This window comes from Callorhinchus milii, unplaced genomic scaffold, assembly GCF_018977255.1.
Source record: "Callorhinchus milii isolate IMCB2004 unplaced genomic scaffold, IMCB_Cmil_1.0 Scaffold17, whole genome shotgun sequence".
In the NCBI taxonomy this organism is placed as follows: domain Eukaryota; kingdom Metazoa; phylum Chordata; class Chondrichthyes; order Chimaeriformes; family Callorhinchidae; genus Callorhinchus; species Callorhinchus milii.
Window position 1 is genome coordinate 11,116,368 of NW_024704758.1, and position 25,153 is coordinate 11,141,520.

General features: G+C 40.0%; 1 protein-coding gene across 1 annotated transcript in view; it reads right to left on the reverse strand.

The window, feature by feature from the left end:
- Nucleotides 1-4,233: 4,233 nt before the first annotated feature.
- lgr4 (leucine-rich repeat containing G protein-coupled receptor 4) overlaps nt 4,234-25,153 on the reverse strand; it is a 69,660-nt gene continuing 48,740 nt past the window's right edge. Inside the window, exons 6-17 of the mRNA XM_007887665.2 lie at nt 24,376-24,447; nt 22,570-22,638; nt 19,186-19,257; nt 19,004-19,075; nt 17,493-17,564; nt 16,644-16,709; nt 10,962-11,033; nt 10,037-10,108; nt 9,511-9,636; nt 8,742-8,866; nt 7,779-7,856; nt 4,234-6,532 (exon numbers count right to left, since the gene is read on the reverse strand). Of these exons, the coding sequence (XP_007885856.2) occupies nt 5,256-6,532; nt 7,779-7,856; nt 8,742-8,866; nt 9,511-9,636; nt 10,037-10,108; nt 10,962-11,033; nt 16,644-16,709; nt 17,493-17,564; nt 19,004-19,075; nt 19,186-19,257; nt 22,570-22,638; nt 24,376-24,447 (2,173 nt within the window). The 3' untranslated portion in view covers nt 4,234-5,255. The remainder of the gene's footprint in view (nt 6,533-7,778; nt 7,857-8,741; nt 8,867-9,510; nt 9,637-10,036; nt 10,109-10,961; nt 11,034-16,643; nt 16,710-17,492; nt 17,565-19,003; nt 19,076-19,185; nt 19,258-22,569; nt 22,639-24,375; nt 24,448-25,153) is intronic.

The following is a 25,153-nucleotide window of genomic DNA, read 5'->3' on the forward strand; positions in this document are numbered from 1 at the left end:
AACACCCCCCCGTGCTCCGTGGTCGCGAGGCAGAAAGTCGGGGGGTGGGGGGGGAGGGGGAGATGGTGGGGTGGGGGGGGGGGAGGGAGATGGTGGGGGGGGGGGGGCTGTGGGTGGGGGGGAGGGGGAGATGGTGGGGGAGCTGTGGGTGGGGGGGCTGTGGGTGGGGGGGGCTGTGGGTGGGGGGGAGGGGGAGATGGTGGGGGGCTGTGGGTGGGGGGGGGGGGGGGGGGGGGGGGGGGGGGGGAGATGGTGGGGGGGCTGTGGGTGGGGGGCTGTGGGTGGGGGGGGGAGGGGGAGATGGTGGGGGGGCTGTGGGTGGGGGGGCTGTGGGTGGGGGGGAGGGGGAGATGGTGGGGGGGCTGTGGGTGGGGGGGCTGTGGGTGGGGGGGGCTGTGGGTGAAGCCCTACCTCAGGACTTGGAATCACGTCGTCTTATCTAAGCCGACGCTCCAATGCAGTGCGAGGTCCCTTACGCCGGTTCAGGTGGACGTCGCAGACCCCCCCCCCCGCCCGCCCCCGCCCCGCGGCACCGTTCGGAAAGAGTACGGGAGTTTCTCCCCCTCCCCCCCTCGGTCTTGGTCAACGCAGCCTCGGAATAACATTGGGATCGCTCCGCGGGCGCGACGTCGCCGCGTGCAAACTGGCGGCTGCATTTCGCTCACAAAATGCCCAGTCAACGCCCCGCGAAGCGCTTTGAGATGGGACGAGGTGCTGCGCGAATTGCAAGGATTATTACTAATGTAACCCCGTCCCACCCAGTGCCATCCATTCCGCTGTAACCATCTACTCGCCTGTACCCAGATCTTCCCCTCGAGCATCTACTGCACCCAGTTCCCATCTCCTCCACTGCGTGCATTGCCCCAGGGATCCACCTGCTCCACTGTAACCCAGTCCCCCAGGTATCCACCAGAATCCCCCCCCCACTCCCTCCACCCCCCTTTCCCCCAGTGGTAATTCTCAATTCACGCCCAGTTACCGATTCACTCATCTGTAGAAATCCCTCTTTCTATTTACCCTCTCAAAACCATGTAAAAGGAACCCCGGCAGCAGAAAAGAGGCCAAACTGGACACTTATTTCCCATCAATCAACAAAGTCGTCAAGGCTCACTCGGCACAGTTTAAAAATGTAGCCCATTTTTTCGTGTCTCACTGAAAAATAAACACAGCTGGGTTATCTGTAAACGGGTTTGCAATCCATCTGGTAAACATGTCCGGACAATGAAGGTGGGTGTCCAAGAACGAGAGGTGGAGACAGAAAAGGATTTGGGTGTGATTTTCGGATCATTTACTGAAACTTTCCAGGCAAAGTGAAGCCGCTGTCAGCAAATACTAATCTTGAGGATATTTCACAACAAGTCCAGGTAACTTGAAGAGTTTAGATAAGCGTTGAACAGTGGGGAATGTATGGCTGATGCGTTCATCAAAATAAGCTGTTTCAATGCAGAAGAATGGAACGGAACGCTTCCATTTAAAGCACCCAGCAAATAACAATAATGTCCAAATAGCAATATCCTGACATTGGCCAGACAAATTGTAAGATCTGCTCCTTGGAAGGAAGGAAAAAATATCTGGGTTAATCTTCCTAGATTGCTGTCATTCATGCCCTTGCAATTGACAAGACCAGGAATAAAAATGAGGGTTCCCGCCAGTCTGCTTGCCAGCAAAGGGGTCATGCCACAGGCGATTTTATAAAGCTATGGACTTAAAAATGGAAAGCTCAGAAAATAAACTTCCACAAGTTGACACAAGTTGCGATTTCTTTATGTTCAACAAATTGGAATATCTTTTCACAGGAAAATCTAATGACTCAACGTTAAACCACGGAAACTCTGTATATTTCTGCATGCACATTCTTGAGAATACCAGGTTACACTGGATCTTAACCATAGAATTATTGAAGGAATCTATTTAGGGAATATAAAACTCAATCAAAATGGGTTTATGTGAAGGAAATCTTCCCATTTATATGTGGGACCATATGCTTTGAATTTGTATCCATAGAAACACATTTCTCAGCTAATTTTCAAAATGTATGGGAGTGGCATTTGCCTTTCTGGTTAAAGGATTACATATGTACAGCTGCAGGGTGAAGTAAAAAGGTATGGTAAAGGTTTTGCATTTGGTAAAAAGAAAGGGTGAAGATATAAGCAATTAATTAAGTTTGCTCCTAATGTAAAAACATGTCTGCCATCACTGAATGGGATCTTGTCAAAACTGGGTATGAAAATTGTATATACTGTACATGGGCATGAGCAGAACTTGTGTTTCAATACACAAATTAAATCCTTAATAATAGACCAGTTAGGCTGAGTACAGTAACTCATGTCAAAGGCAAGGAGAAGCATTAAAAAATGGCAATGATATGGTCCGGCAGATAGTTTGTAAATCCTGTAGCTTTTAAGACAAGTACCTCAAATTCCTTTCTAGAAATACTACAATACCCCAAATGGGAAATGGACAATACACATATTAAACATAATCATTCTTCAAAGTGAAACAAAATAGTTTGCTTGGCTATCACTGGGAGTAATGCTTGACAATCAATACATCCATTGCATTAGAATTACTCATGCCAGACGACAGGATTTACATTTGAAAGTGCATTTTGAACATATTCTCTGAAGACTTGGATGTTTTGTCAGATGGTTTCACAGCACCTTCCCAAAATACGTCCTTTGAAAGAGGAAATTGAGCAAACAAAATCTCAAACCAATGAGATGCAATGCAATTTTACTTACCTTTAAATATCTTCAAAGGCAGTATTAAAAATTTTTTTTTAGCCTGCCTCTATATCACTTGTTCTACTCTATTTGCACATGTAGCAAACGTACATATTTTCGTGTATGTCCAAGTCATATGGTAAATCTACAATCCCTGCAGCACGGTACAATTTAATTAAGCAAATGTACAGGTCTTGAGAAACAACCCCTGATAGTTTCAAAAGTCAGACCCAATACATGATCCAACAGGTATAACCATAATAACCAGGTATGTTACCTAGAGATTTAGTATAATCATAAAAAATGTTGTATTGTGGTTAGATAAACCTATTAGAAACATAGAAAATTCACCATCTAAGCACATGAGATCACTTATCTGCATGCGCAGTCTATAAAATTTGCATCCCAGATTTGAAACACAATCCGAAACCTTTTGTATAACAGCACATGGGAAGTGAAGGAATGCATTACTGGGGTTGCATTTGCCACTAATAAATGAAACAAAATGGGCCTTTTCAGGAGCAATAATAGGAAACTCCAAGGCGTTTTTTCTCTGTGGAAACCTTGGCACCAAACATGACCAAAAACATTGTTGCTGCCATCTTGGCTCCTAAAAAATAACTGGTAATGTGATGGCTTTAAACTTTGTTTCCCAGAAGCCATTCTCTATTTCTGAAAAAAGCTTTAGGGCAGAATGCAAATGGCATTTTAAACTCCGTTCAGGGTTTATTTTTTCAAAGTAGTAAAACTTCTGAGTTCGTCACTTTCAGTAACCCAAACCACAACTCCACCAGTACAGTGGTGAGTATTAAGGCTGGGGTTGGCTATTTTTATTTGTACCACTACTTTCACCATTCTGCTGATAAAAAAACCCTGCAATATAAATGTTGCAGTTTTTAATAAGCAGGAGAGTAAAAACCCCAGAAGTCACTTTTTTTAAAGATTGACTGCATTGACATTTAGAAGCACTTTTGCAATTGGAAGCAGGATTGTGGAGTCCTGTAGCTCAGTGGTTAGAGCACTCGCTTTGCAAGCGAGAGACCTGAGTTCAATTCCAGGCAGAGGGCGAAACCTTGGGCAAGTTTCCTTACTCCACACACCTAATAATAATCCTCCAAAAAAAACAAAAAACAATAATAAAATTGGTCATTTTCAATATACGACTGTTTGTGGGACATTGCTGTGCGCAATTGGCTGCCGCGTTCGCCCACAAATATACATGCAATTCACTTTACAGTGTGTTCTGTGAAGCGCTTTGGGACGTCCTCCCGACGTGAAAAGCACTATATCAAATGCAAGGATTATTATTATTATTAAACTATGCTTGCAGACAATTCCCTTAAACTTCACATCGTTGATCCATTTGTGCTGTTCAGATAATGTGTTTTTTTGGGGCAAAACTGCGCTTTACCAGTTTCTGTATACTTACCATATTCAGACTCAGCAATCTGAAGTGAAATTTCTGTGTGGATTTTTCATACGCTGACAAATTACCACGCATCACATCAGGGAAATTGAAAACATTTTTTAATATTTACTGGTGAATATTTGGGCTTCAAAAAATTACATTAATCCCTTCCACATTGCAAAAAAACCTACAAAAATTTGTTACATTTTAATATTGATTTACAAAGATTCCATTTTATCTTTTATAACATGGTGATAATGTACATCCAAACCTATTTACAGAATAAGAACGGTTTAAAAACATGAAAGACCACAATTTAAAAATGGCCAACTTTATTTAAGAGGTAGTTACCATTATTTAAACTGAGTTTAAAAAGCATAACCCCCTTTATATATTTAATCCAATAATTTACAATATGAATTTGAAAATGTGTCTTATGCACAGTATCTACAATCCATTCCTGAAAGTTCAGTTTTGGAAGTAATTTTTTTTTTGGCATCTCCTAACCTCCTGAGAAACTACCAGTAATTAACTCACAAAACGGTATTCACATTTGTTTATGCTCACCGTATAGAGTTTCTGTTTATTCTGCAGCGCAGGCAAGTGTTACGTTACTCAGCAGGGAATGTGCTGTGAAGAAACAGTAATACAATCTGGCAGTGAATTTTCCATTAAATGGCAATTTAACTGTAACTGAGCAAACAGCTATGAAAAAGACCATTTTTGTAATGACTAAGACAGAAAGAATGCACCATAAAAATACTAACTATTTTTAAAAATAAATTTTTACTCATCCGCAAGTTTACAGACACTGTTGTAAACAGAGTCTGTAGTCATGTACCATATCACACACATATACAAACATACTCACGCACACACACGCACATACACACACACACACGCACAGCACAATCACACCTACACACGTGCACGCACAATCTGCTTGGGCAATTCTCCGTTTTGCAAGAATACGTGGCTCAATAAACTTACTGAACATTTTTCCCTTTTCTTTGACGACTGTCAGATTGAAGAAAAAGTGCTTCCCAGAAATAAAAGTCCACAAAAGGAAGAGTCAATTGTGTTAAGTGTTCAAACGCGTACCTTTCTGGTATTGTCTTCTGCAGTTAGTCTTTGCTCCGTGGAATATTATACGCATAGTGAACCAAAGGAAATCCCCGACTCTGATAGAAGCAGGCCCTCCCACAGGCCTGGACTTGGTCGGAACTGTCCGAAACAAAGGAGTCTCCCTCATCAGCATACTCTGAATGAGCAGATTGAGTTCCACAGTCTGACCAGTAGCCACTGGGTCTCTGGCAAGGAACCACAGCCAGGGCTGGGCAGCTGTGTGACTTCACCAAGTGTTTACATGTTGAGGGTTTTGTCAATAACAGTGATTCACAACAGTCACATACGGTGAGGTTGCCCTGCAAGTGGGTGTACATCCCACAGTCATAGTAGAAATCCTGGGGCACACAGTCACCTTGTGTATTCACTGAAACCGCTAGTGATTTGTCTTTTTGCTTTGGGCGCCATTTCAGCATACTCCAGTCTTCTTTGAACCGGGGGTTGAAGAAAACGTACAGGACGGGATTCAGACAAGCGGGTAGCGGGAAGAAGATTAGAGTGACAGACTTCATTATCTCAGGGCTGATGGAGATTGCACTGATAAGTGGTGCGAACGAGAAAAAAGCAACAGGACAGAAGAAAATGCAGTTGGTGAAAATTAACCAGGCAACGTGCTTAATCATACTGGACTGGGAGCTTTCTGCAAGATCCTCTTTCTCCAAGTTGCAGTAGAGCTTTGTGTACACAACTGCCATGAGCAGGAAGGCTATCGAGTTGAGCAACACCAGAGTTACTGTATAGCCCAAGGAAGGAGACTCTCCAGTGGGGAAAGGCAAACAAAGAGGAGATGCTGAAAATTCTCCAATGTGAAACCATGGCAGGCAAGCTATCACTGCAGCAACCACGACAGCAAAGGAAGCAACTATTCGAAAATGCACCTGGCGATGACTTTTCCCTTTTTTAATTAGGTCACGCGTGGTAATGCTCCGTTCAAATGCCGCTAAAATAAGGAGGAAAATGGACGCTTCGGAAGAGAACATAGCGAGGAATCCAGCCATTTTGCAGCCACTTCCCATCTCCCACCATGCACCAAACTGAGCAAATTTCCCCCAAGACATTGCATCTAGAATCGTCAAGCTACCGGTATAGACTCCCATTAAGAGGTTTGATGTCGAAATCAGGCCCACAAACAGCTTTGCAGAAGACAGTGGTGCACGTGATGCAAACGTTGTTATAACAACAAGTACGTTGAAAATTAAGGCCACCAGAAAAATGAACCATACAGTGAGACGTATCATCCAACTTCCCAGCAAATGTCGGCATGGCTTGAATGCACCTGATAGAGATAAGATATGAAATTATTAAGAACACTGTTACAAGAGCACCACTTCTTTACTTAAGTAGTATTTCATAGTCACATATATTTCATAAAATATGACTAAAATAACCTCTCTTTTGCCCTCAAAGGTCAAATTTAATGACACAATTCTTACGCATCTATCTCTCTCTCTCGAAAGAGAGAATACTGAATAACTGTCAATGGCTCAACTCTGTAATTCCTCAGAAAAGTAACTGCGTATCACCAAGATAGATTCCAATGCCCAAACTCACCATCTATCTCATCTATGTCGGACAGTATTCAAACAGCTTACAAGGACAGAAACAAATATCTGTCCATGCCCCCTTTACTGGTGATACGTTTAACAGGATTTGCAAAAAGCTAATATTTCTGGTAAATGGATGCGAAACTGACACACAATTTTCTTTTCTAGAAGTGCAATCACACTTCATATTTAGAGGTTATCAGTTTACACTGAGTGTTTGATGGTGAAATGGTACCAATAATCTAGAAATGAAGGATGCTTTTTAAACAAAAAGGAAATCAGGGTTGCCGTTTAACATTCTTTATCAAAATCTACTGTTACAAATATGGAAATTTCATTGGAGCTCAGTTGAAGATTAGAATCTGTTTTTTTTAAAAATAGCATTTGTTTTTCTAGCTCAACTACCCAGTGACCAATAATACACGTGTACTGTGGTTTGCCAACATTGCGGCAGCAAACCTAACTCATTCAAGACGAGGAACCATGGTCAAACATTGACGTGGTGAAGTTTTTTTTCTTCTAGACTGATATTTGGTTGCATTACAAAATGCATTTTCACGTAAGTACCTGATTCAGATTTTACACTGGACTCTCACAACTGAGTTATTATAAAACACGCCAGGTGATGGAAAATAAGTTAAAATGGTTATTTGCAAGTAATGATCACAGTGTTGTGTTGCACAGAGCACAAAGCTCTTTTTAGTTGCACTGATATAATTGCTCCAGCGGATCCCTAGAGACGTGCGGTAGTTACAAAATAGCATCAAATTACTTCTCAGGCATGTCCCTTTGTTTCACAGCCATTTCCTTCTGGGAGAGTTTGGGATTTTTACAAAATATATGGACTATTTCACTTTGCCCACAGTTTCTGTGGTGGAACTCTTAAAGACTGGTACGACCTCATTCAAAAATTAGCAAGAAGTAATTCTCAGGAATAGTCTGTGCAGATAATGCCATGAACGCTTTGTATGAAAGTACCTGGAGATGGAGTGCAGTGCACTGGGGACTGAATCCTTTCATCTTCTTCGCTTTTAATCTCACCAACGCCACTTTGGTCTGAGGGAAAAACAAAAAGGGAAGTTAGAGAACTAGTCATTTCAACATCTCAGTCTGTGTGCCGTAGTCAGAATTCAAAATGTTGGTATTGCTGCTGTGTTTATACTGCACGCTTGGCATTGAAGCAGTGCCATTTTGTCCAGCGTCAGGCGGGGTGTGGGGGAGTCTGAGTCATGCTGGAATCCTCCCTCTTGAATACATCTGGAATATGTTTCAGGAGTAGAGAGATTCAGATCCACCAATGTTAAAAAAATTAACTTTTCCTGTGTACTTTGCATATGCCAAGACAGAAATGTTTCAGCCTTCATTCAAAGAAATGCGTAGTGGGAAGTGTAAACTGGTAACATGCAGAGGATCACTGAAGACTGGAGATAGACCATCTATCATCAATGGTCATGCACATGGCAGTTTTGCTAACTTTTATCTGGGCCACAAGATGGAGCACTTCATACTGGTGGTCTCGGAGTGAGAGAGTGCGAGCACTGAAACCAGCAGAAAGACTCTTACACTGCAGAGCCTAAATCGATGGTAGCAGTTGACACACACTGTCCCAAGCCTTTGCTGGTTGTGGCCGCAATGTGCATTTAACAAGCCAATTCTCACACAGATATAAAAACCTTGATAGGGATTAAGTATCCAAAGGGTTAAAAGACCCACAAAAGGAATGCTCACTAAGCATTCACTATTTCATTATTTTCTCCTCTCTCAAAAAGGACTTATCAAATCTGTTCTTACTCGAGCTGAAAATCATATCTCTTGCAGTGGTACGTGTGCCTCCTTTTCTTAGTGCCCACTGATCTGGCTGAAACTGGCAACTTACCACCTGGAAGCTAGACGACAGTTTCTAAAAGTTTAGGAATACTTCATGAGTGGGCCGTGGCTTACCGGTGTTCTTCTCTGATGAAGGATTCTTGTTTTCCTGTTTTTTGATACCTTCGGAGTTTGAGGGCAGGCATGAATCACAGGCACTAAATGCACAGCACTGGTACGCGTAAGGAACCATCAAAGTTCTGAAAATACAGTAATTTTTTTTAAAAATGTACGTTTTAAATCATTCAGAGTATATTACAAGGCTTGGTGATAAAACTGGCTATTAATTAAACTGTACCGCAAAGAGAGAGAACCTTGTACTGTTTATCTCAGTTACTGTGAGCTCAGTACTCTGTGTTCACAATTAGGTAGCTTGGGTTGCCAGGGCACATTTTCTTCTAAGAATGATAAATTTCCCCAGACCTGAGACTGATCAGGCAAGGAGGAATGTTATGGGTCAGTGATATTCACCTACAGAGTTATGTTTGTCTTGAAACAGTGAAGGGATTGTCATTTGTATGATTTAAGCTTTGACAGGAGGACAATATGAAAGTAATGCAGCACTAACTCAAACAAAAACACTATTTCATCAAGAATGTCTAATAAGATACTGCACTGATGAAGTCTTATAAATAGGCATTTGATTTGGTATTGCAAGCTATGTTTCGACAAGCAGCTCAACACTCAAAACATTTTCTCAATTTCCCTTGTGCAAGCCTTTGCAATGAAATACCACACAAAGGACTTTAGGTCAGACATGTTTAATTCTTACACGTTTTGTCATGCGAGGCACAAGGCAATGAAATATGAAAGCTGAAGTGAATAGAGAAGAGTAATTCCGTACCTGAGCTTTCGCAGGTCCTCTGCTACCAGTAGCTCCTTCATCTCAGGGTTCCCAGTAAGTTTAAGTTGATTGAGTCCTTCCAGCCCGGATGTTGGGAAATAAGTCAGTTGATTGGAACTTATATCTCTGAACAAACAAAAAATGAACATGAGCCAATGCACAAGTGTATTTGTACAATGGTTACAATATTTTGCTTGCTTAATATTACAATTTTGACTATAAAATAGCATAACTGTAATTATTATTTTATGAGTGTCAATGAAGACTTTATACTCGGTCAACCACTGTCAAATTGCATATGTTAAGCAAAACATTTTGTCACTAATTAGTCAGCATTCAATTTTGTTTGTTTAGCTATAATTACACTCTCTATCTAACCTCGACTTCAGGCAAAGAGCTCAAAAAAATATATACAAAGTAAAATAATGTATCTGTTCCAATATTGGACGTTACTTTAAATTTAAAATAATCAATGAAATAAAAGTCACAACAGATCCAGCAGCTTGAAACAACTAAGATCACTTACAAGTTGGTCAGCTCAGACAAAGAGATGAATGCATTCTTGTGTATTGTTGAGATCTGGTTTTTACTTAAGTCACTGTAAAAGGGAGAAAAAAGTACTAATTCATGAGTTTAAACAGGAAGAAATGGATTTCATTACAATTTTATTAAACCCATCATTAAACAAAATATAAACAAATATATCTCCTTCTATCTCAAAAGTGCTTCAGAGTGAGTTTAATCAAGTATATTCACTGTTATGTGAGCAAATATGACTAATCCATGCAAACAACATCCTACAAACAGCAACTCCCAATTCATCTGGTTTTTCATGACTTTGGATGAGAGAGGGATAATGGCCATGGAAAACTCCATGCTCTTCTTTGAAATAATGCCAGAGTGGCTATAACGGATCCTGAACCATCAAAATGAGGAGTCAAGTTTACTGTTTCATCCAACAACACAACTCTCCTCAGTGCTATGCTGGAGAGTCGGTCTAGATTACTAAATTTACAGGTGAATGACAAGCATGACACTTTATTCCAACACCCCAGCAAGTGTAATTTAAGTCTACTTTCAATATTATTGTCATAAGGAATGCCAGAAATAGAACTTTAGAAGGAGATTCCAGTGCCAGATCAATTTCCTATACACAAACAAACATCACATCAGTTTCTTAATAGCTTTAAGACACAACATTCCCATCTAGTATTTCAAACGAGTCTCCCGGACCTGCACAAATTAAGAGTTCAAGCAAGCATGAGCGCATAATCAGGGTATAAAAATGTCAGGGGTAAGTCTACAGCAATGCTTCCTCTTTGACTGGTCACACCTCAGCTTATGAGATAAAGTATTTCATCTGTCATGCATGATTAATGGAAGTCTAGGTTATGGCTTTGTAAAAAAAAGTGAACAGAATGATCAGACGCAAAAAAAAAGCACACACTTACAGTAAGTGGAGAGAAGCCAGGCCCTGGAACGTATCGGACTTGATCTCTTTGATTTCATTGTGCTTCAAGGAACTGCAAAGACAGAATATTTTGGTACATTTTTAACCAAAGCACAACTATCAACAGGAAAGCACTAGTACTTTTTTTTTAAATTTAAAAAATATAGAGAAAAGTGAATGCTTGATCTCAGGCTTTATGGCAACTCAGGAATAAGCTTCCTAAGTAGAACTAAAGTTATTTCGGCCTGGAGAATCTTGGTGAAGCATTTGTCAATCTTTATATTGTATATATACACACCCTACTGTTAAATATTACTGCACTGGAGGTAATAAAAGCAATAACCCACCTCTGGTCAAATAAAAAAAACTTAAATTCCTTTGTTACCAGCATAGTCACTGCACTTAAAACAAACCTATTGTTGTGCTTTATTGCAGTTATGTGAGGAATGACCACAGTGACCTTGGACTCTGCTTCCAATGTCATAACTGGTACAGACAGAATGTAGTTCTGCCTTCCTGATCCATTAACTCATAAACCTCTCACTAAATCCAGTTTAACCTCAACGCAATAGCACACTGCAATGCAATAAATAATTAGTATTTATATAAAACTTTAAATACATTAACCCCCATACCATTTTGCTGCCATTTCCCCAACTGGTAGTTTGTTACGGTTCTTGCAATAATGCAACAATTCAGCAATAATCCGATAAATTTCTGCAATAATGTAACATGTCACAGTCAAGTTACACATATGATTAACACAGGCATTGTCAAAGTTGGACATCATCTCATTCGCCAAATCAGCACTGTGAACAATGTGAGCAACAAATCTGAATAGTTTTCCTTCGCAGCTCTGCAGGTTATCCAATGAGGTTTTGCCTGCGGATATTGTAATCAGAGTTTTGGTTCACACAAACTTTGTGCACACCAGTCCATCTCTGTGAACTGTACTGAAAGCAGAAACTCTTCCCTGTAGGCAATGCAACTCCAGACTAAATTCTCAGCAGCAGTGTGCGAGGACAGTTCAGTCACTGCAGGAACCCTATTTAACACAAGCCATGTTTTCAGACAATGTTGGTCTCCTTAACTGAAATTGTAACTGCAACTTGATGATACTAGCCATGTTTGCCCACTTAAAATAGAGTGGTCAAGACAAAAGGAAAGAGACTGAAAACGTATTTTACTTAGTGTGGATTTTACTTGGTGCGGAGGTGCAAGTCTGTTAAGTTTCTTGCCCGATTGTATTCCTGGCTAAAGATCTCGAAGACCACGACTACCCTACTCTTGGTTCAGAGAATCAAGAGGGAGAGGACAATCCAGTCTGCCTGCCATCCTAGTACAAGGCCTCGCAGTATAGGAGGTGATTATTTTCTCTCTCACCCTTATCCAAGAAAAAAAATATTGTATAAATACATAACCTACATACAAACAAAAAGGATCACTGACACCCAGCTGAAACTGGAGACAAACAGTATTCTTTACAGTTCTGTGGGAACCAACCACAACTTATAAGTAGTCTAAATAATGTGTAATGATTTAAGTCCTTTGATAAGACAATATCCATTACATATCCACATTAACCTCATTGTTATATTAATATAAACACAACAGCAGCAAGCCAGCCCAGCTTTGGGGCATGTGGTACACTTAAAAACAATCATTCAACAATTCCACTGGCATTTATCCACTGTGTGTACACTCAAACACCTGCTTACAATTGAAAATTGATTGAAAGCTGAAACCAACACATTTTCGTAGGTGAATAATATTTATTCATCTCTTCAAAACATCAACACAGTACTATGGGTACCAGAAATTCTACTAAAAGTATAAAGAAAGTAGCACAGTCCAAAGAGTCCATTTGTAGGGCTGATATTCTACTAGAAACATAAAGAATTGTCTTTATGCAGCTTCTAATCTCAGTTCTGAATTTGTTTATGGCAACTGGATAGTCACAAGAGGTTCACTGCACATCACTGTACAATCATATGATACGGTTTGCACTCTTTAGCTACTAACTCAGCCTTGCAATGTCCTTACATCTACTTGTATTGGGTAAATAAAGCTACTCATCAAAAATTATTCAGCAAAACTAAACCTCAGTTAAATTTGATCAGCAAAAAACAAAGGATATTCTTGAAGCCTCATCTTACAAAACAGCAGAGTTCAAAAGAGAAAGATTTAAGAAATATATGAAAGCTTAAGTTTTCATCGGTTAACTAGCGCAAATGCAAAAATCCTTTCTGTAGTTCAGAAATGCAGAAAGCTGATTACATATGTCTTGCCAATGTAATAGATTATACGTTGTACAACAAGGTCAGAAAGGATTCTATAATGAGCTTCCTCTGGTGTGTAATAATAATCAAAATAATTCTTGCATTTGATATAGCGCCTATCACATCTTCGAGACATCTCAAAGCAAAGTGTAGAATTATTGTTTGCATGGTTTGGAATAATCCTTTCCATTAAATCAAATAATTGGTTTAAAAATAAACTTCTGTGGGAAATACAAGACCAGAGTCTATTTTGGTGGCTTACAGGGGCTGTGGAAGCAGCTGGCCATGTAAAGTTCTGTCTAGTGACTGATTACAAGAACAAGTAATTTTTTGGCACTCTGCACTGCAATAAAAGGAGGACTTCACTGCAGTCATACAGACTGGCCCGGGTCCAGCTGTTTTTCATTTAGATACAACATACAACTCGGCAGCAAAGCAACACTTAGCTTAGTCTTTCTCTAGACTGAACTTGACTAATGTTCATAACTTATGCAGAAGATGTAAAATATTGCTACAGTTAAACACAAACGGTGGTGCTGCCAGACACTGTGGTTTCAGCACGTTGTTTGGTGAAGAACATCAGTTCTCAATCACAGCCAAGCTGGAGAGGGAAGATGATGGTCGACACGAGTCACTTGCTGAAATGCAGAGGAAATCAGAGGGCAAACAATCCCAGCCAGGACAGCACACACAACCCTCTTAAAAATGGAATCTGTGGGAATCTCTAGCCAATTGCTTCAGCTGAATTTAGAGTAGTTAGATTGCACCACCAGTCTGCTGGGACAAATATACTATGTTGAAAAGTTATCAACGGCCATTAGTTACTATCAAGCTGTATCATTCTCTCCAGGTATGATTAAACTCTTAGCTCAGTTAGCAACAAAACAAAAAAGGGGGCAACGAGACTGCTGGAATTAAAGAACAAAACCATAAATAAACAGGTGGTTGCTCAGAACGGGCAGGCAGGTGGGAAAGCAATCTTAAACCAGAGAAATAAGCAAAACAGCAAATCAAAATGCAAAAACGACACTCAAGTTGGAAACAATACCAGGAAACAAACAAAAAGTTTAAATGAAAAGTTGGCTTTACTTCACAGAGTTGGGGTTTGGCCACCCAGGCAGCTGAATCCACGATTGCACTTCACTGAAATCCGACTGACAACCCCTGCAGCCCGTATACAGATAACATCGTTTGAAAAGAAACTCCGCTCATACTGTGGCTGGGATTTTTTTTTCTTTGCCTGCTAGTGCAAACCATGTTTTGCAAAGGTTTTGACTGGAGGCTTTTTTTTGTCTTTCTCTTCCTCCCCCCTCACTGCTGCAAAGAAATTCTTACCCCATGGGCAGGCAAAGCAACAACAACAGCTTCCATTTATACAGTGCCCTTCACGTGGCATACTGTCTCGGAGCACTTCAAATCAATAAATCAAATGAGGAAAAGAAATTCAGGTAGAAACCATATGGATAAAAAACTAATCTTAAAAAAAGTTGAAAAACTAGAACTGTATATAAAACAAAACTAGAAAACTAACTCAAAAGAGAAAAGGTAGAAGACTTTGATTTTATTTTTGCCCCATGGCAATAACCAAATAATAATATAAATGCCTCTCAAGGACTTATAAAAAGACCCAATGCTAAGCACAGGGCAATGGGGACAGTGTTAAACGGTCTGCAATCACTCCTACCTGCAATCTTTCAGCTAGGACAGATATGAAGTGTGTAATGAATGCAACATGTTAAAGATAATGCAAGACAGAGACAGCGGGGAAAACAAAAAGATCTATGCATGTTGTAGACAACGGTATTTTATCCCATCTCTCTATATCTCTTTATATCTTCAAATCAAAAATACTTCATGTTCCACAGTGGTTCCATTCTGACGGGAATACTCCAGGCATAGGTTATAGAATAAGATGTTGACCTGCAGTTAGTTATTCCTTTGCTGATTTTTTTCCCCTCTTACTAATTTTGAGGTCCTTACTTGCTCATTGCTGTGCTATGCTCATTCAACATCAATTCAGTTTTCTACTCACGTCTTTCCTCACCATTATCTTTCACCACTTTTGGATGCCTTAGCCTGCTTGATGCCACACATAAAGCTTTCATCAGGAAATAAGGAACTCCACTCCACGTGCACGTATCGCATTCAAGCCTTCATTGTGGATACTGATAGGATTCAAGTTAGTTCATGCAATTCAAAGCTTGAACCTGCTCCATTCTATGAATTTAGTTTTTTGGGGGATGTGTAAGACACAACATCCTGCTTTAAGAAATTTGAATCTGAATGTTTTAAGGCAAAACATATTTAATTTCATTTCAACTATGCAGCTAATGCGAGCAGCTTTTATTTTACCAGACTGGTTGACGACATGCACAGGCCTGTGGCTCCTGAATGACAGCTTAATTCCAAAAATTAGTTCACGCTGGCTGGGAGTGGCAAGGGCAGCAACAGCAAACATGTCAAAAGACTTTCTCAGCTATCAGTTTTACCAGTTAAATATTCCAGAGATTGTACAAAATATTTAAGCTTTCCGCCTGATCAGACATGAATTTGACAAAATTAGTTTTGAAGCATATAACATTCCATAATAGTCAACAATAAAAATCAAGACAATTTTTAAACAAAAAAATTATTGGCAAAATAGATAACATTTTGTGATGCTCACAAATAATCCAGTTTTGCTGTTAAGATTATTTCAGCAATTATGTGTTAACCCAATGCATCGTTATAACACTTTGAGTGGAGCTGTGTTCTTCATCTGATATAAGGCAGTAGTATGCAAATACTGACTTGCTGGCTTGCGATACTAATCCGTTTGCCTATGAAATGCACAACCATTGTACTTTACAGTATATCCTGTGAAGCGCTTTGAGATCTCTCTCCGGATGTGAAACGCACCATAGAAAATTTAAGGCCTCATATTATTATTAATATTGCAAATCCACCACCGATCTGCCAACGCTAATATACGTAATGGGCTAAGGCTGCTTTTAAATGAGAAATGTAGTAACACTCCTGCCAGCATGCAGCGTTCCCAATGTGAACACCAGCTGTACTGTAGCCTGACCCTATTGTTGAGGTAATGTGGCTCAATGTCCCAGAAGAGAGAGCAGTTGCAACAAGGCAATAATTTGTTTTTTCTAAAAAAAGTACAAGTTCATTAAAAAAAAGTACCCCGAGGAGTGATAAGAATGCAATACTGTTTTTTAAAATTTAAACCAGCTGTAGTAACACCTCTATAAGTATGTTCATGTTAAGCAAACTTTCAAAATAAAATGCTTCATCCACATTCCTTGCAATATTTCAGGCGCTGTAGGTACAGGTTTGCAGATGAAAGGATCGAAGCATAAAGCTCGCTTTATGATTCCCGGCTGAGTTAGCAGGTCAAAAAAAAAACAACTCACATTTCTTCCAATGCTGCACAGCCTTCAAAACTCGGTAGCTCCTTTATCTGATTGTACGACAAGTCCCTGTAAATGGATAACAAGGTTTTTTTTAAAAAAAGAAACAATATAAAAAGTCCATGCATACACACATCTTTAAGATCTACAACTTGAATTATTGAATATTAAATGGGATTTCAAAGCAAAATATACAGAATATTCTCACTAGCACAATGCTGCAAAGTTTGGGCGTTTTGGGGCAGTTCAGATCAAGTTCATAGGATTTGTAAATGCTGGAATTACCCTCCTAATCCTCAGAAATACTTGCTAAATATTCAACCCGTCTTACGTTGTGAAATCAAGTCCCCTCTAGCACAGATTTAAAAGAAATGCAAATTTCCGCAAATGTTTCTGAACCAAACCTACCGAAGGTTTACTTGCTTGTTGGAAATGGTACGTACATCTTTAGTCTGGGGGATAAGGAAGGCACCCATAAAACAGGTGATTCTTCCTCTCTCCCCCAACCCCCCCCCCCAAAAAAAAAATATGCATTCTACGAATAGGGCATTACATTCTCTGCTATCTTAATGAACTGTATCAGCGGCTCAGCTCCTCTTAAGACAGGACTAGCCTGAATTCAACTGAAACCTCAACACGTCTCCTAACCCCAGGCAATTATCTAGCTCTCACAGTTGGAACCGTCACCTTAAAATACTTTAATTCAAGCCTTTCCATACTTTTATCCCATACTCTCATAATATTTACAAACATTTGCAGCTCCTCATGCACTTTATACTTTGCAATTCACTCTACAATGCAATTTTCTACTTTAGCTGGTTTCCTGGATAATGCAATGAGCATACAACTCACAGAAATCGTAGCATCTTCAGTTGCTGGCACAGGTCCGGTGGGATTCTGTTTATTCTGGTTCCGGTCAAGGTGCTGCATCAGAAAAAAAAACACATACCAAAACAAAGGCGTTAAATCAACATTTCCCAATTTCTATCTGGGTGATGTCATGTCCATTTTTGCTCTGTACAAAGAAGAACAAGCAGTGGGTCAATTATTGAATTTCAAAGATATTCAAGATGCAAGACGATGTGGAAAGAGTAGGGGAGTGGGACTAATTGGATAGCTCTTTCAAAGAGCCAGCACAGGCACGATGGGCCAAATGGCCTTCTTCTGTGCTGCAGGCTTCAACGATTCGAAGTCTTTCTGATTAATGCTTGATCATTGAATTAATTCGCTGTTCCCACTTCAACAGATTCCTCAACGACCAATTGTAGGGGGGTGAAAAAAAAACTCTTAAAATCGGTTTCCAAGAGCTAAGAGTTAAAAATGGATTGCTTTTTGTTTCACAGTTGAAGTCGATTTAAATTGTAGATGTGCTGCCAAAAAACAGAAATCCCTCATTTTAGTGTTCCGTGCACTTACAGGTCTTTCGAGATTTACTGTTCCTGCAAAGCCATTAAATCATGCCAGCTTCAGCATTCTTGGTTATTTATCACTAGACTTTGGCCGGTGACACTGGGCAAGAGTGGAATAAGTCTACACCATAGTCTACTGCAAGCTAATCTCTCTTCACATATATAAAGAAAACTGCATACAGAGAGAGCCAAATCACTTTGTTTGGTGAGAAATTTGTACACAAGTTGGTTATTTCTCAGTCATCTTATTGCTTATATATAAGATATAGCTCGATATGTACGATATGTTTTTTTCTCCCATATGAAAGCTATAATCCTAACGCAGTTTATCTATGTCATAACTTAGAAGAATAAGGTAGTATTCTGTGCCACAGCTCATTGGGTTGGTCAAGCCTCTCCATTCACCATTAAGTATAAAACAGCACAGACCTCAGTCCATCAAGTCTGAACTGATGTTATCTATGTGAGCCACTTGATCTAATCCCACTCTTCTGCTAGCTTCCCCATATTCTTAACGTTCCTCTGGTTTTAAAACATCTAAGACAGCATTCTTTCAATCTATTCCCTGCCTCCATATTCTTACTTCCCCATCCTTCTTTGGAGTGCCTCAGTCTTCTACAACCTTCCAATCCATTGTATTTCTACCTACTGTGAACTTTTGTTTCTGATATTCAAAGTATTCCCTGAGTTTTTGAAGTGACTAAACCGTAACAATAATTACAGGAATATGAACTAAGATTTGTACTAACCATTACACATGTGGTGCAATCATCTTACAAGTTAATGCACAGATAGTCCTGTAATTAGTGCGGGGCAACTGCAGATTGAACATCATGATACATCCCAGGCTGTTCAAGCCATTTCATAGCAGGTTGGATTTTGATAAATAATGCCAAAGCGCCAGTTATAATGTAACCAGAATGTATGGAAACCGAACAAGGAAGATATACTTACAGAGATTGTAGTTCAGACAGATTTTGGAAAGCAGAAATCCCCACAGAAGAGATTGGGTTATCATACAAGTGTCTGAAAGGCAAAGGGATGGGTCAGACAAGCCAACAATAATGAGCAAGCAAACAACAAGGTAAGAGCTTCAGTAGGAGAAAGGAGAGGAAAACAACATGTGTTTTACTTACACGGTCCGAAGTAATGGATTCCCACTGAAGGCTTTATCTGGAATTACAGCAATGCTGTTACTATGAAATCCTCTGCAACAAGAAACAAAACTCCATCAGTTTTAAACTCCCTGAACTTTAAGCAAGCAGCACACATGCAGATGCTTTTTATTGCAAACTTCAGACATATAGACTTCTCTAGCTTTTATGTTAGAGGAAACTTGAACAATGACATTTTATTTATGTCCGTGCTTGGATAGGTTTTAAATTCCACATCCTCTCAATGACTACAGCAAACCCTATATCAGTAGTAGATAATGTATTTTTCTGCATTTACTTATTTACATAAAGTGATACAGAACGGAAATAGGCCATTCGGCTCAACTAGTCCGTGCCAGTGTTTATGCTATCACATGAGCCCACACCCCTTCCCAATACATCGCTGTTCCCTTCCTTCCATTTAACTCAAGTTTGTTTTTCCGTCCAAAGTCCTGTGCAGCCAGCTGTTATCTATTTTAATCGAACTCCTATCCCCACCCTAAAGTTTCATGCATGGTTTGCTTTCTGCCGTGACTCGTCAGTTAAAGTTGCTCATGTTCTGGCTCAATTAGGTTTTACTTAATCTCTGGATCCTGAAATATTTCCTTAGCCCTGGCTTCTTGCGTACCTAAAGCACTTGTGGAGTTTATAAATTAAACATTTGAATTCTTTGGCTTTTTGAAGGGAGGAGGCACAAAATGTTCCTTTCAAGCATTAAGCAGTTGTGCCAAGCATACAGATTCTCCCACTTAACATGCCAACGGTTAGACATTTTATAAGTCATACAATGGTCTCAAGGGGATTACAATACATAGAATAACAATATGTGACTGGACAGCACAGAAGGAAAAGATTCAGGAGAAGAATTCTGAAAGAAAATGTCAAACAATGAATATAGAGAGATCACAATTCAGCAATGTATTGAATTTCCATACTCAAATCAGCAAGACAAAGTCATTTCAAGTTAGTGTCGAATGGGGTTATAAGGTAGTCTCTTATCAGGCGAGTGCCCTGTGTACTCGTGTTTCGTTACGTCATGCAGATCGACCGGCTGCAGGAAACAATATCACAGTGGTTTTGGCTTCAGGCCCAGTTATAATGCATGGTTTGAGGTTTAAGGACCTGAAATGGTGTGTTATATCTTCTGTAATACCTTACATTACACAGAACTATCTAAAAGCTATTTTGACATGGGTTTTGGTGCACATTTCTGCAATTGGCAATGAAAATAAAATTGCTGGAAGTGGAGTCTAACATTCAAAACATTCAGAAGCAACTCATAAATCAAGAAACCATATGGCATCATCCTTCCTGCCACAGGTAAATGAACCTTCGGAATCATGTTAAAGAAATAGTATTCTAGGTGCTGTTAACATGGCCGTCTAAACAAACCCAGAAACAGCAATGCTACTGGCATCAAATTAACCGTCTGTTGTTGAAGTGTGGGGGGAGCGGTTATCACCAGAAGCTTTCAATGTCGGAAATCGGTTTGCAAACCTGCTGTGCAAAATGTAATTAAACTCATAAAGTGGAGGACAGATCCAATTAAACTAACACATTTTACGATTTCCGATGCTTATATATGTTCCCCATGTCACCTATAAATCCAGCTCAGAAGTGGTACAAATAGAACAACGCCTCAATTTTCTAAAAAAAAGCAGGATAGAAATATGACCTTTTGCTCTTGAAGTAGCTGTCATCAACTATCATTTGAGGAGCGAGAGGAAAGAAAGAGTTGTGCCCAGGAAGGCGATATCTAAGGACAGGGTCTACAAGGTCAGAGTGTGCTTACACAGGACTGACAAAGAAGCAGTATGTCAGACGGTTGGAGCTCTCTAGGGAACAGTATCAAATGTATAGTATGAGAGCTTCATCCGCAATGAGAGTTGCTCTGTGTGTGCAAGACACAACTGCTCAAAATTGTTTTGTCACTAGCCCAATCCAATGACTCACTGGGGATTTATTGGACATCATCAACAGTGTTCACAAAATTCATCAGTCCACCTGCATTCAAAGCATCACAAATACAACAACAACAACAACAACAAGGTTCCATTTATAGAGCGCCTTTCACGTCAGGAGGACGTCCCAAGGCGCTGCACAGTTGGGTCATGACCCGAGCAGGGGGGAAATGGTCAGGGTGAGGGGAGGGAAGGGAGGGAGCGAGGAGGGGGAAATGGTCAGGGTGAGGGGAGGGAAGGGAAGGAGCAAGGAGGGGGGAAATGGTCAGGGTGAGGGGAGGGAGCGAGGAGGGGGGAAATGGTGAGGGGAGGGATGGGAGGGAGCGAGAAGGGGGAAGAGAGTCGAGAGGGGAGCTGAAGGCTCGGTCAAATCCAAATTCCAGAGAGGATATAATCTCCCTCATTCCTAGAGGTGAGGAGACATAGTTGAAGAGACCAGAAGAACTGCAGCAAAATTGCTGGACTCCCCAAAAGCCCATGGCTGTCATTGATTGAGCACAATGACTATTGAGATTGGAGCACCAACAGTCTATCACACGGTCAACATCCACAGCAAAGGACTTCCATTCCATCAGGTGTTCAGATTGTGTGCAATATACAATGAAGGATATTGTGGATTCCACACCCTTCATGTTTAGACAGCAGTTCACAGCACTCCCGATCAAGCAGGATTTCAGGGTGAATTGCCTTGGCTCAGCCTCTGAGTTATAATTCGTTGCCAGAATTAGTCAATCGTTACCACGTGTGCAGTATAAATGAAATCTGAAAGTTAAGTGGATTATAACCACGGGCTGGGAAATGTTCCGTCCATACGATGGGATATTAGAAGCTCTTTTGCTTACACTTACACACAAAAACAACCATAATTTGTACAGATCCCCTCATGTAATGTTTCAAAGCTTTATACAGGAGATAGTGCTTGGAGGGTGGAGGAGGTGACCGAAGGCAAGGTCAAAGAATTTGGTTCAGGCGGCTTTGGAAGACAGACCGAAATGGAAGACATTTCAGGTGGCGGTAAGCAAAAGAAATCAACTTAAAAGGGTGTTAAGACCAGGTAAGACACCATTACATCTCTGTTTTTCAGCATTCCATGTCAAGAAAAGATGGAGCACACTTCGCCCTTTTAAGACCTATGGTCTCTCTGTGTCAAAGGGATCTTCAGGCAATGGCACAATGATTGAATGATTTGACGAAACAAACTCGCTTGCCTCTGTGCCTTACACCAACTTCATCAGTTTCTGACTTACCAGGACTCCGGAAACCATTCTTATCTTATCCTCATCAATGTACTTCCCAGGCACCGGAACAAGTGCCAGCAATGAACATTGAATGTTACGAATATTTTCCACAGTCTGTTTTGATTAGCTCTAAGTACTAGAAATAAATAACGCATATTTGCACTCACAGCTCTTTCAGATTCGGAAGGAACTTGATGGCTTCAGGAAATTCCATCAAATTATTGTAGTTCAGATCCCTAGTGAGGAAATAACAGACACAGAAACATCAGGTAACAATCCTGACATTTCATGTACTGTGAAACAAACTAATGCAACAGAAAACTAAATAGCTAATATCGGTTTGTGTACTATGAAACAGAGAAAGATAGGTTGTTTATAGTAATGTGATGTAAAAAAAATCCTCTTACACAGCCACAGTCAATGCTTTTGCTGTAACATATGGGGCCACCCAGGCCCTCGAGCAATGCAGAGAAGAGGAATGGGATTGATTCTCTGTGTTAGAGAGCTGAGTTATGTGGAACGGCTGCATGAAACAAAGCCCCGTCGAAAGTTTTCAAGTCAGCTTTGTCTTTGATCCATAACATGAGCGACAAGAAGCCCCAGGAGTCTTATTTTTTTTTAAAAAGCATTACACTCGTAATTATTACATCATTACATAATTTGCTAATTGTAATTTACAAAAAGTCCAGATTTGACAGAACAAATTGCAAAAACAATTCAAAAAGAGGCAAATCCAGTTTCTGATGATAAGTCACTTCCACGCTTTGTTAAAAGCTGATCAAGTATATACTTGGTCAATATCTGTGCTTAAGAATATCTATGTGCGTAGAATAGTTTCCAGGGTACCCGATAAAGAGAATGTCCAGTCTCACCAGAGAAATGTTAGGTGAAAAATCAGATTTCAAGAAGCTCAGGTTACTGAGTGAGGTAGGTAACTAGTGTTTCAGAAGATTCACAGACACAACAGCCAATGCACTGACAGTTTCTGACATGCCCGTACTTTGAAAAGAACCCAAATACCAACAAATCACTTTATCAAATCTAGTGATAACCCAGATGTGAGCTGATGCTATTGAGGTGATAGCAAATTTTACAGAAGGGTTGGTGACATTTTCTGAATTTGGTGAAGTTATTTTAGTTTTTTTTAAAAATGTGAAATTGTAAATCGCTTATATATTATATGTATATAAAAATATAAAATACCTCCATCTTCCAGATCAGCCTCAGTAAGTGATGGAATATTTTTGATAACCTAATCACACTAATGATTGATCATCCAGTGCCAACGGGGGGGGTTTGGAGGAAGGAGATAAGAAAATTCCTTCTCGAGGCTGATGTAAGTATTGGCAAGGATGCGTCTCTCTGCTTGCAAATGGTGCAGATTATAGGAGCTCACAGAAGGGGAAAAAAAGGAAATGAAATATACGAGCAATAGCAAACCAGAGAATAAAGCTCACGAAAAACAAATAAGCTCACTGCTTTAAAAAAAACACACCACACAATACGGAAAAGACTGTGCTAAAACACTTAAACATGTGTGGGAAAAAACAAAAGAGGAAAGCCAAATAAAGGGAAAGGAAATATCTGCTGGAAATGTACTTCTTTGAAAACAATAAGAGATTTTTTTTTGCAAATGTTACAGCTTGACAGGAAGTCATTCCTGCCCACTTCCTACACGCTTACTGTGAGATTGAAGGTCATTAGGAACCAATCAAGCCTGACATTGACTAGCATCAGAAACCACTGAGCAGAAGGAAAGAGTTTCAGCACATGTTCAAAACCACTTGGAATTCAGTGATTGATAACCTGACAAGTATTGCTCCTCATGTTACTCAATGGACTGTCGTGGATTTAATGTATTGACAAGCGTTATTTTGCCATCATCACTACATTTAGTTACAAGAGGACNTTTTTTTTGCTCAAAGTTTTTTTGTTACTTCCCAAGGGAACCTTTAACCACCATTAGTACTCACAATGTCTCCAGGTTGGCAAGCCCATCAAAGCAATGGATGTCTATCGTATCAATTTTATTATTGTGAAGATGCCTAAACAAATTGGAGGGAAAGAAAGTACAAAATCAGAATCAATGTCGAAAAGAGCATCCAACAGCAAACAGTAATCTCTTTCCAGCATAAAGCAAATGCACCCATTCTGTTACTTCAGCACTGCGGCATTCATAACAAGAGTCTCAAATAGTGATTTGCACATGCAAGTTCTGGATGTGTATTACGCCAAGCTGCGGGCAAATGCACCTTAACACAACCTCCTTCTGAGGAAGTTTCAGAGCAGGATCAGCCTGATAGACATGTAGTTACTAGTGGGAATCATCCTCAAAGGCTACTGTTAATGAATACTGCACTTTCACCCCATAACGGATTGCTCAAATAACCGAGTAAATAAGTTATAGAAAAGAGACATCTGAAAATGTATTTAAACACCATTACTCCCCAGTTCTGTAGAATACTGTATTTAAAATTTGCTTGGCAGTTTTGGGAGTTATCTGAACAGCCTTTTAGTGTCCTACACTTGACTGCAGAAATAATTTACATCAACTATCCAAATTCTCTGGAGGTGTAATCCAGCATTGGGCACTGGAACTCGTTTTTTTAAAAAAAGAAAAAAAATTGAATTGTATAGAAATTTAGTGAATATTCTTTACTTTATTAAAAATGAAAGGGGAAAGAGAGGCTAAGAGTCAAAAAATATGGTTTTAGCACAATAGTTGGGAGAACATTTTTACTACGGAGTAAA